Raw genomic sequence first — 9992 nt, 5'->3', positions numbered from 1 at the left:
TTAGGGTTTAACGTCCTAAAATCATCATAGGACTATGATAGATGTTGTAGTGGATGATTCCGAAAATTCGACCTTCTGGGCTTGTTTAACGCGCACCTAAATCCAAGAACACGGGCCTCCAGCATTTCCACGTCAATCGAAAATGCGCAACTATGGTACCTTTTACCCCAGTTCGTTTCCTTACGCATTCTGCTCTCGTTTTGTCTCTTAGGGTTAACACAATCATGTTTCTTACCCTTGCTCGTTGCATCGTCCTCGACGTACGTTGAACCTTTTTTGTAATCCTCCAGGTTTCTGCTCGCGGTATTGACAACACCTCAAATCCAAATGACAGACAGCGCCTATGCTTTCTAATGTGCAACGCTAGTCGCAGAGCCACTCACAGATATGGGAAAACAACAGATGCAGAAGTTGAGCGGCCGGTGAAGGCAAGCCGAGTGGTCGACAACGAGCAAAGAAGCGCTAATGGACTAACAGCCCCGACAGCTTATAGTGACGCCACCTACAGAATGCTTTGTATCAATGCAACAGGGGAAAGGAGGAGGCACTTGTCACAGGCAGCTTTTTTTCATTCATCGGTAATTTTTACGTCACTGAAGCAGAGGGACAAGACCTCAAGTTATGAAGCATGTCCACAACAGGGCGCATGTGCAGTAGCTCTAGCTGATGGTCGTTATGACCACCGGTACGGACATGGGCGAGGGTGGTCTGCAGTTTATCGATGGTTCTTCACTTAGTATAAGAACAACTTTGTTAAAGACACGCAAGTTTTACTTGTGAATAAAATTGGTTCGGTTAAAGTATGCCACAAGGTTCACCTTGTAGATTTGACGTAGACAGAAAGTTCTTGGGTGAACAAAGTGGGTCCAGTAAGGTAAGTGTAGCGAGCGTTATTTTTGGCACTGTATCACATGGCAAATCAAAATTCATGGGGGCAGGGGGGCAGTGGCTCGATGTACCACCCTTGGCTGCGCCATTGCCTCGAAGGAAAACACACGGTGTCAAGGCAACACGAGGACAGATCTGTACCAAATAGTAGAAGTGTGATAATTCGAGATAGCTGGTCACACATATGTAAATGTGGAAAAGTGGCGCGAACAGGAACGTAGCCAAGGAACACACAGAATATCACTCGTCTTGTGTGTTTGTTCGCTTGTGTTTTGTCTTCTCTTACGCTGTTGTTTTTTTGCCCCCATTTGCAAACGGCGCCAAATTTGACTTTCTATCACGTATGACACCATCTACCACGCAACTTGCACAGTCATCGCTGTTCTTATCCTACGAAGCACACTTATAATAAGAGCGTTCATTTTTGTAGGTATCGGTGAAGTCAGATGAATGGGCATCAGACGGTGATCATGGTTTTAGTCGTTAAAAATATTTCTCTGGAGTAAGCGGCAATCTTCTCGTCAACTGCGAAGTGCCTGGAACCGCTGCCGCTTCAGATAGTCGCTAATTGTTTAGATTGTTTCAACGCCTAACCGCGTGATTTCAGGGAGCACATAAGCGTGCCCCCATGGAGTGGGCCGAAGAATGGCTGGTATAGAACACGCGTGGAGGCCGTTTGGTGTCGCACTAGTTTATTGTCATAAATGCCATTGAGCAGGTGGGTTCTTCTGTATTTGCTTATACAATTGCAAACACACATACACACACACACACACACACACACGTGTGTGTGTGTGTGAGCGTGCGTGTGTCACGTAAACTCAGTGTTTGAGGTTGGTTTTGTTGGTAGCTCCGTTGTGTTGTAAAGTACAAGCATAGAGAAGTCTGAACATCGTGACAGAATGTGACCGAGTAGCACACAGACATACACGCACAAAGCTCTCATTTTCAACTGAAAATAAAAGTTTTCGTTTGATAATCGTCGCTGTTTGCGTGAGTGCGTGTTCTGCCTTTCCGCGATCAGTCGTGTGTGATACTTCGCATGATAAACCAACTATGTTAACACATGCGCGTTTACCTTGATTACATTCACCTTGGTTGGTTTCTTGATTGATTCTTAGAAGACTGGCGTAACCCACCAAAGACGACAAGACTGTCAAGGAAAACTAACGCGTTATGCTGTAGCAATATTTACTGCCCGGCACATAGCTTGTTTCTAAAGTCCGCCCACCTGCGCAGTTGGAACCTTTGGCTGTCAGACCACTGCAAGAGACAATCTTGGAAATGGGGGCGATTAGTTTAAAGCACTGCAAAAAATTGCGTGTGATAGCGTGCCTCCTTCCCTAATCTCCCGCTTCATCACAGTACACATTCTGTCTAGGTGTCGCAGTAAGCTGTTGTGGCTGCCAGTCTAGCAGTGCTGCTGTTGTTCGTTGTTGACCACTCGGCTTGCCAACTACGGCTACGCTATTCCTGCCTCCATTCACGTTCTTCCACATCCGTAAGTGGCTATGCGACTAGTGTTATCTACTAGGAAGCATAAGCGCTGGTTGACGTTCCGATTTTAGGAGTTCTGATCTCACGGTAGGTGTAGGTTTGCACGATGAAAATGGTGGTGTTATTGCACGTACTATAGTTCGAATGTCAAGCAGTTCATTTTATGAATCCATTCTTTTGGACGCTTCCTCAAACTCGCAAAACTCCACTTTTCTCCGATCGGTGGCATTTTAAATGTTGTGAAGGCACCAAACGTGCACGTTCGGGGATGGCGTCTTAAATATTTGGGCGCGTACTGTTTTGGTAAAACAGACTTTATGAGCTGTAGATGCTGGTTGTGCCATCGTTCGCAAAGGACTCGGCGCTGGCGAAAGTACAAAAATTCAGGCATTCGAGTTAGTCTACTACGGGTGATCGCATCGGGCTATGCAGGGCATGCATTACCTAAGAGGTAGCTGTAACTGGTCGTGAAGGTTTCACAGAAGCTATAAAGTTCAAAGAATAGTGGTTCTTCGGCAGCTCATGGGGCTTAGCGCCATCTGCGTGAGGAGAAAATGCTTCTGGCTGAACAAACAACAAAACAGGTATGACGAAATATTCGTCAGAAATGTGACGTAATTTTGTTGGCACTAGCACGAAATTCGTTCTAACGTGAGCTTTGATAGATATATGGGGTTGAACGTCCGAAAACCACCACATGAATAGTAGAGACACCTAAAGATAGCATTACTAGGCGGCTGTTTACTAAGTACTTGCGCTAAGGTGAGCCGGCGAGTCTCTGACGAGTGCGCTTCAAGCAACTCCAACTAAGCAATTATCGGCTTATGACTATAGACAGTAGTGTACCACTGCTTAGTTTAGCTTGGTTTGAGTTAGAAGCTTATTCATGCAACTTTTATTCGGCACTTCTGGCGTTTTCTCGCATATTCGTTGAAGCAAAAACCAGCTTGCGTCCCATATTTATTATCGGCATGAAACGTTGTCCGCATCGTCCCGTTGCGCGTTGGACACTTTACTCAATACGTTCACCAACGATGAAATGCACTTCAAAAATCGGCGCACAGCAAAAATTAAATTCCAGCCATAATGCATATGAGTAGGAACACGATAACATGGGTGGAGGCGTATTGTCACTGGCGAACTATACATATTCTCATGGGTGACGCCAATGTGGCTTACGTTCTATTATCTGCCAAAGTCAAACAGATTATGCTTAAATTGGCAAAGTGATTCTATTCTAAATACGGATGCGTCAAATCCACAGTTGTGAACGCTCCTTTGTAATAGTTCGAAAAACAAAGTGTCCGCTTGGCCTAACCTAAAGGAGCTCAATGACTACTTCTTTCTTTCTCTCTTATTTTTGTTTTTCTTTCTTTCTTTTCTTGTTTTTCGCTGTTTACTTTCTATTTTTTTTATTCTTTGCGTTCTTTGAAATAACCCGAGCATGATTACAGGCTGTTAAAAAAGAGATTGCAGCTAGATTGTAATCAAGGAGTTCTGCAAGTGATGAAGAAAGACGATGTTGAGATAAATTAAAGATACCGTCTAAAGAAAAGACCACGTACATCTGCAAACATAGGACCGTATATTTATAACTCAGAAACAACGCACGTAAATTGCCTGTAAAACGTCCGTTCGCGTAAGAGGCTAGTTGTAAAGTCTTCGTGTGTGTGCTTTTTTGCGTTCTGTTAATAACTACGTCACCCTTTCTTCAGCATTTACGCGCTTCGCGTTGCTCTTTCAGAAGTACACTTTAGCCGAATCGTCTAGATATCCGTAATGTTCATTCCTGCCATTAAAACTTAATCAAACCAACAGTTTTTCTATCGCAATCGCTATATGACAGCGCCTCGAATGCCGATGACTATACTTGCCGCTTTTGTTTTACTCAAATTGTCCTTTTTATCACTCGGTAAAGATTTGTTTCAAAATTTCTTTGTTACCATATTTAATCAAGGGGGTGTTTGTGTTGTAATAAATAAGAAGCAATCCCTGAATATTTGGATGCCGAAGAGAGTTTAGTATGAATTGAGTTGTGCCAGAACAGCTATAGCGTAAAACAGTACGTCGAGAAGCTGAAAGCACTGTGTCAAAAAGGCACTGTCGCAGAAGGTGTGAGTACCGTTTTGTGCGTAGAATCATCAGACTGTATGCAGCTGCCACACAGGGTTCTCTTATGGGACGTCACATAAACAAATTTCGCGTCTTAAATGCATGGCCGTCAGGCTAAGCAAGCGGTGAAGTGCACGAGCGCAAGAACGGTAAGGACATAGCTGTGCGGAAGAATTCGTGATACTCCGTATTGTGAGCGACTGGAAATAAGTACGAGTGCTCCTGCGCATCATTGTAAAAAGATATGTAGCACTGTCCACTTTACTACATTGATACCGGCCTGGTTGAGAGAAGCCAGATCGTAGTATAGATTAACTGCTTACAAGAAACTTTTAGCACTACAAGCCATGGGGCTTTGTGAAATATTGCTCCCACATACCGGTGATGGCAGTTGAATCGGCACTCTGATGACAATACCATGGTTTTATTGTTTATTACGTGTTGTCTTTATAGAAGCTGACCTACAGATCAAGGGCACATTGACAAGAACGTATACCAACGCACCATGCAATGAATCCAGTCAATTGTTTATTAAGCCTGTTGGTGATTTATTATAACTAAAATTGAACTACATAACATAAACAGGCACCCTGAAAGCCAAGGGCCTCGTCTTTGTTTTCCTTCTTCCCAGTTTAGGATAAGCGCTTATATTTCAAACACCCTTCATAGCCTCGCTTTTTTTCAGTGTTCTAACGATGTAAATCAGACGTAATAAAATTCTAGCCATCTCAAGGCTATACCCCTTGCTGGAAATGCTACATGTATCATTATTCATTTGCCTACGATGGCCTGAACGTGAATTCTAACTCGATCTTTTTACCAGGCTAGTTGGCGAAGATCCAAAATAGCTTGCAGCGCACCCTGAGACGCAAGATAAGCGCTGAATAATAACGGAATTTTAGTTCGAAGGAATACAAGGGTGTAAACATTCATAGTATCACATGCGCAAATGTATGCTGTCGGTAACGTCCTTTGACAATGAAACCACGTAATACCAAGTACAAGTCAGTGGTATGTCAGCACTTCTTTTCGTGTGTTCATTCTCACCCGTGTCTGAATAACGGATTTTAAAAGTGAGTGTCAACATCTTTCTTTTTGCAGTCGGTCGCGTTCTAAATTGTTCATCTTAGGCCTTATCTTGCTGTAGGGCAACCATAAATATTGGCATAGAAAAACTGTGTGTCGTCTCTAGTGAACTTTGCCCTTTATGCAGCTCTCGACCGCCACGCTCCCCGAATCTCAGCCATGGAATCAATCCCGACTGCCTTGGAAGCGTGGTATACTGGCACGTCTGCAGTAAACTTTGACTTTGACCGTGTCACTCCGGAAAATTCTGCGGCTGCGAGCCTGTATGGTTACGGAGGATTTGACACTAAGCAGTGCTGCAAGATCGCTACCGAAATGGCGACGCAGAACGGGCGAAAAGCAAGGGGGTATATGAATGACCTGAGTGCGATAATCAGCATGTACCTCTTTCGCGGCACCAATCTCAGCACGATACGTGCAGAGATGTGTGGTACTGGCAAGGCCCTCTTCGACGACCTGATAGTGATGTACGATCTGCGGTCTGGCAACTTGCCCAATAATGGGCTCACGCTAGCGAGAGTCAGCCTCACGTTCAGTGGCTTGACTGTTACCAAAGCCATCAAGTGGAAGGACAGTCTTCTAGTGCCTCACAGCAGGATGAATAGCATAGTGCCTAACTACCCAGCTGCCATGATGACAACGGCTTTCTCCGGCCTCATACCTCACGGTGAAGCCTACACGTCAACCATTACGAATGCTCACTTCCTATATCTTAAAGAGTTGATAAAGTTTACCGATCCACAATTGTGTTTCAAGCCGAACTGCGAGATCATTGAAAGCTTCAAGGGATTCGCCTCGGCGGCACCGGATAACTGTCCATTGGATAAGGCAGATTGCGTGGAGTTAATGGAAAAGTGGGGGATTCTGGTGGCCGGTGTCTGCTCAGAGCCTGTGACCAAAGCAGCCGAGCGCTTCCGAGAGTACCTTCAACCCAGTCCGCAAGACTCTTGATGGTGCCAACCCAACCATAGCTATTTGTCAATCACACTTTTTTAAAACTTGACGATGTGTTTTCATGGACGTATCATGTAACAGGGAGCCTAGATTTTACTCTTATTTATTCAAATTCGCTAGAAATAAACATTCCTAATTGTATCAATTGATGTGTATCTTCTTTAGGTTGTCGGCCAATATCTCATTCAGATTGAGACTGAGGTTTAGAAAAAAATGGTCTCTTATAGGCCCGGCTGATATCTCATTCAGAGTGAGACTGATATTTAGAGAAAAATGGTCCCCCATAGGAACGAATGATGTTTGAACCTAGCTCTGGTTCTTGCCGCAGAATTTGTACCACACACAAGATAACGTTTTCTTGCCGTAGTGTGAGTAATTGCAGTTGTGATGGGTTCGGAAGAATAATGCAACAGGCCGAGTCAACACACAATTTTACTGCATTAGCAATACTACGCACACGTCGTGTTGGATTCGCTTCATACAGAATAAAATAAAAATACTAAGTGTAAATAATCTTGTTTGCATAGTTTTCAGCTGTAACCAGATTGTTTAGGTAAGCTATACACTATGCCCACTAAGACGAAGTAATTTTTTTCATCAATTGTTTTATATGTGGCTACATGTGTATTTGGCTTCAGTTTTCTGTGGGATAGAACAGGGCAACTAAGGACGTGGTTGTCATGGACAAGAACGCGCTGCAAGTACGTTTTGTCGTTACAATGATTGATTATTCGCAATCTGGTGGTTGTTACAAGAATGGCAAACTATGAGACTTCCAAAAGACTTTAGTTTAAAATGTAGCTTGTCACGATGACCTGTATAATTGCTTCGTTTCGCAATAATCGGTCTATGTTCAAGCGACTTGGTTCTCAGATGACCAACACCAAGTACATTTCATTAAACATGGGGCTGTCCTGACTTTTGGCAGCATCATAGACCACCCATGCTAACAGCTTCAAAGTGGGCATCGAGCCATAGCCGTCCTTATAATCGGACGCATCTGAATGACGTCTATTCGACATGACGAGGCCTAGCGTCGACAAGAGAAAGCTGGGAAAAGCAAACAAAACTGCTGTTTATGCGAATGTATTTACTGCGCAAACTTATGATAACTCAAGCGTATAGCTTACTTTTCCGTAAAGAAGCATCCGTTTGTGAGAACACGAACATGCCTGTGAAATCCGAGCTATCTGACCATTTTTCTGGGCCGCTGTATTGTTTGATCAGAGGTGTAGCCTGCGTCGTGCTGGTCTCCGATGTGGCCCACTCGGCGCTGTCAAGTTTTTCAACTATGCGTGAGAAGTTCAAAGGGACTTAAGACGGCTATGGTCAGCCTTGCTGTTTGTTTTGCTAACTATGGTCATCATTGAAACGCATAAACAGGCAAAAATATATTTTGATTGTATGCTGCATTTGTTAGCCGACTTCGGGCATAGCGTGGTGTCAGTTCACACAACACGGCATATTTAAAGAACACCACAGAAAACCCTATTGCTGATTTAAAGGCTACAGATACGATTTTCACGATATAATGCTCAAAATTCAGCTTCTGAATGTGTATTAGTAAGAAAAGTGGTTTCAGCATACAAGAATCATTCTACGTTTCACTGAAATTTTCACCAAATTGCGGCAATGACACAAATTATTCAATTGGGAAATGCACTGGTAAGTATTTTGCGCATATTTTAAGAAATAGGGTATGTTTTAGAAGCATTTCGTGAGCTTCAGAGTTCATAAAAACCTATAGTTGCATAATTGGTTAGGCCAAAATATACGTTGAGAACAATGTAAACACACTGTACGCATTGACTGAGGCCGTCATGAGAAAGGCATTTCGACAAAAAGAAAACGTACAATTAACTTATTGTTGAAACGACATGTCCAATCATTTTTTTGCAATGCTCCGAGGACACGCACCAGAGCATAAAAGGACCTGGCTACATTTTTTCAGCATGGTCAGAAAACGCTGCCGATCGCTGAACTAGGCTCCCGAGAACGTGCGAGCCAAACAACAAAGCGCAGCCGATGTCGTGGAGATTCCGATAATTCTGAAAGCGAGCTACCGATCGGGCCCTCTTCTTTCTACAAATAGTGTCGTATTTTTAAATGAACGCACAATATGGGCAGTTTCAAGGCCATTGGCAGATTTGCGCCTCACGAGCTCTCTTGTTAGCGTGACTAAGGTCTCTACACGAAAAAAACAAACTTGTTTTGTGTGGGGACTTTAAGCGTAACCACCGTGGAAGGCCAACTTATGAGCGCAAGCACATTCGCGATAACGCTGAAAGCGATGCGCTCGAAGAGAAATGAAAAATAATAAAAAGTGCTCAAGGCCAGGACGCGCTTTTGGACTACTACTTTCCCTCATGTCATCCCTCTCCGTTAAGCTTCCAGCGCTTTCATCGGGACGAGAGCAAATAGAAAGCAATTAAAGCGTGCGCCAAATCTGCAACTGGGCTCGTACTTCACGAATTTAGAAAAGTGTTTGGTGGTCTATTCACAAGGCAACAAACCCCAACCATGAATTTACTCGATGTGGTTTGTAAATGTGTTGCTGGGTACCTTTAAGGTGTGTCTTTCTGTAAACAGTTCAGTTTGTTGTGGTAATAAATGCTGGCTTGTTCGCTTTAGGCCCCATATAATAGCACATTCCGATTGACTACACTATACAAATAATGTAAACAGGCGCCCATTAGATCTCGCTCGGAACAGCTGAAACGAAATTTTTAAAAAGTATTTGCGAATAATTTCAGACGCTAAGGACGTGATATACACTATTTCCTTCCCCATTTCGCCGTATACATAACTGCATCAGCGTTGCCCACATCGCGGTATCGGCATACCGCCTTTTGGTAGGCGAAATATGAGTGACAATAGTAATGACAAAAACATTTATGGAACATTTTAGCACAAAAACAAAGTACTTAGAAGAACAAGATTGACAGGACAGGTGCTATTTCATATAACCCAATTTGAGGCTTCGCCAGCAAATATAAGCAGTAAACACACATGCACGGGCAGTCAGACGCATTGTCAAACAGTTTCGGACATCGGGAAAAATTATCAAGATATTCAGTTTCTGCCTTTCAAAGCTTCAACAATGTGTCGCCCCTTTTTTCGGGGTATGATACGTTTCCAATAACTCCCAAATTAAGGTATCATTGTATACAAGCCACCGTTTTTGTAGTAATATATTTTTCTATTTGTTTCTGATTGACAATATCTGCTGTTACAACAAAAGTCCGAGTGCTACGTTAACGAGCATATGTCGCATCTTCAACCATGGCCTCTGTGACATAGTTCTGACAAACCACTACACCATGGATTCGAGGGGCCCTGTAATTTAGCAGTGCTGGTGTTGTAAATAGCGAAAAATGCTGAGAATGACGTTACCACATTCACTCAACGTCTTAAGTGGCCCTGTGGTCCAAGGAGCTTTCTGCTGCCACACCATC

At 43.4% G+C, this 9992-nt stretch overlaps 1 protein-coding gene across 1 annotated transcript; it reads left to right on the top strand.

Annotated features, from left to right (window-relative positions):
- Window positions 1-2092: 2092 nt before the first annotated feature.
- Window positions 2093-6682, top strand: LOC142766974 (uncharacterized). Its single transcript, XM_075868183.1, has 2 exons — window positions 2093-2389; window positions 5711-6682. Exon 2 carries the CDS (start codon window positions 5743-5745, stop codon window positions 6532-6534), a length of 792 nt encoding a protein of 263 aa, XP_075724298.1. The 5' UTR covers window positions 2093-2389; window positions 5711-5742; the 3' UTR covers window positions 6535-6682.
- Window positions 6683-9992: the final 3310 nt, after the last annotated feature.

This window comes from Rhipicephalus microplus, chromosome 7, assembly GCF_043290135.1.
Source record: "Rhipicephalus microplus isolate Deutch F79 chromosome 7, USDA_Rmic, whole genome shotgun sequence".
Classification (NCBI taxonomy): domain Eukaryota; kingdom Metazoa; phylum Arthropoda; class Arachnida; order Ixodida; family Ixodidae; genus Rhipicephalus; species Rhipicephalus microplus.
This window is presented reverse-complemented; position numbering and strand designations above follow the sequence as displayed.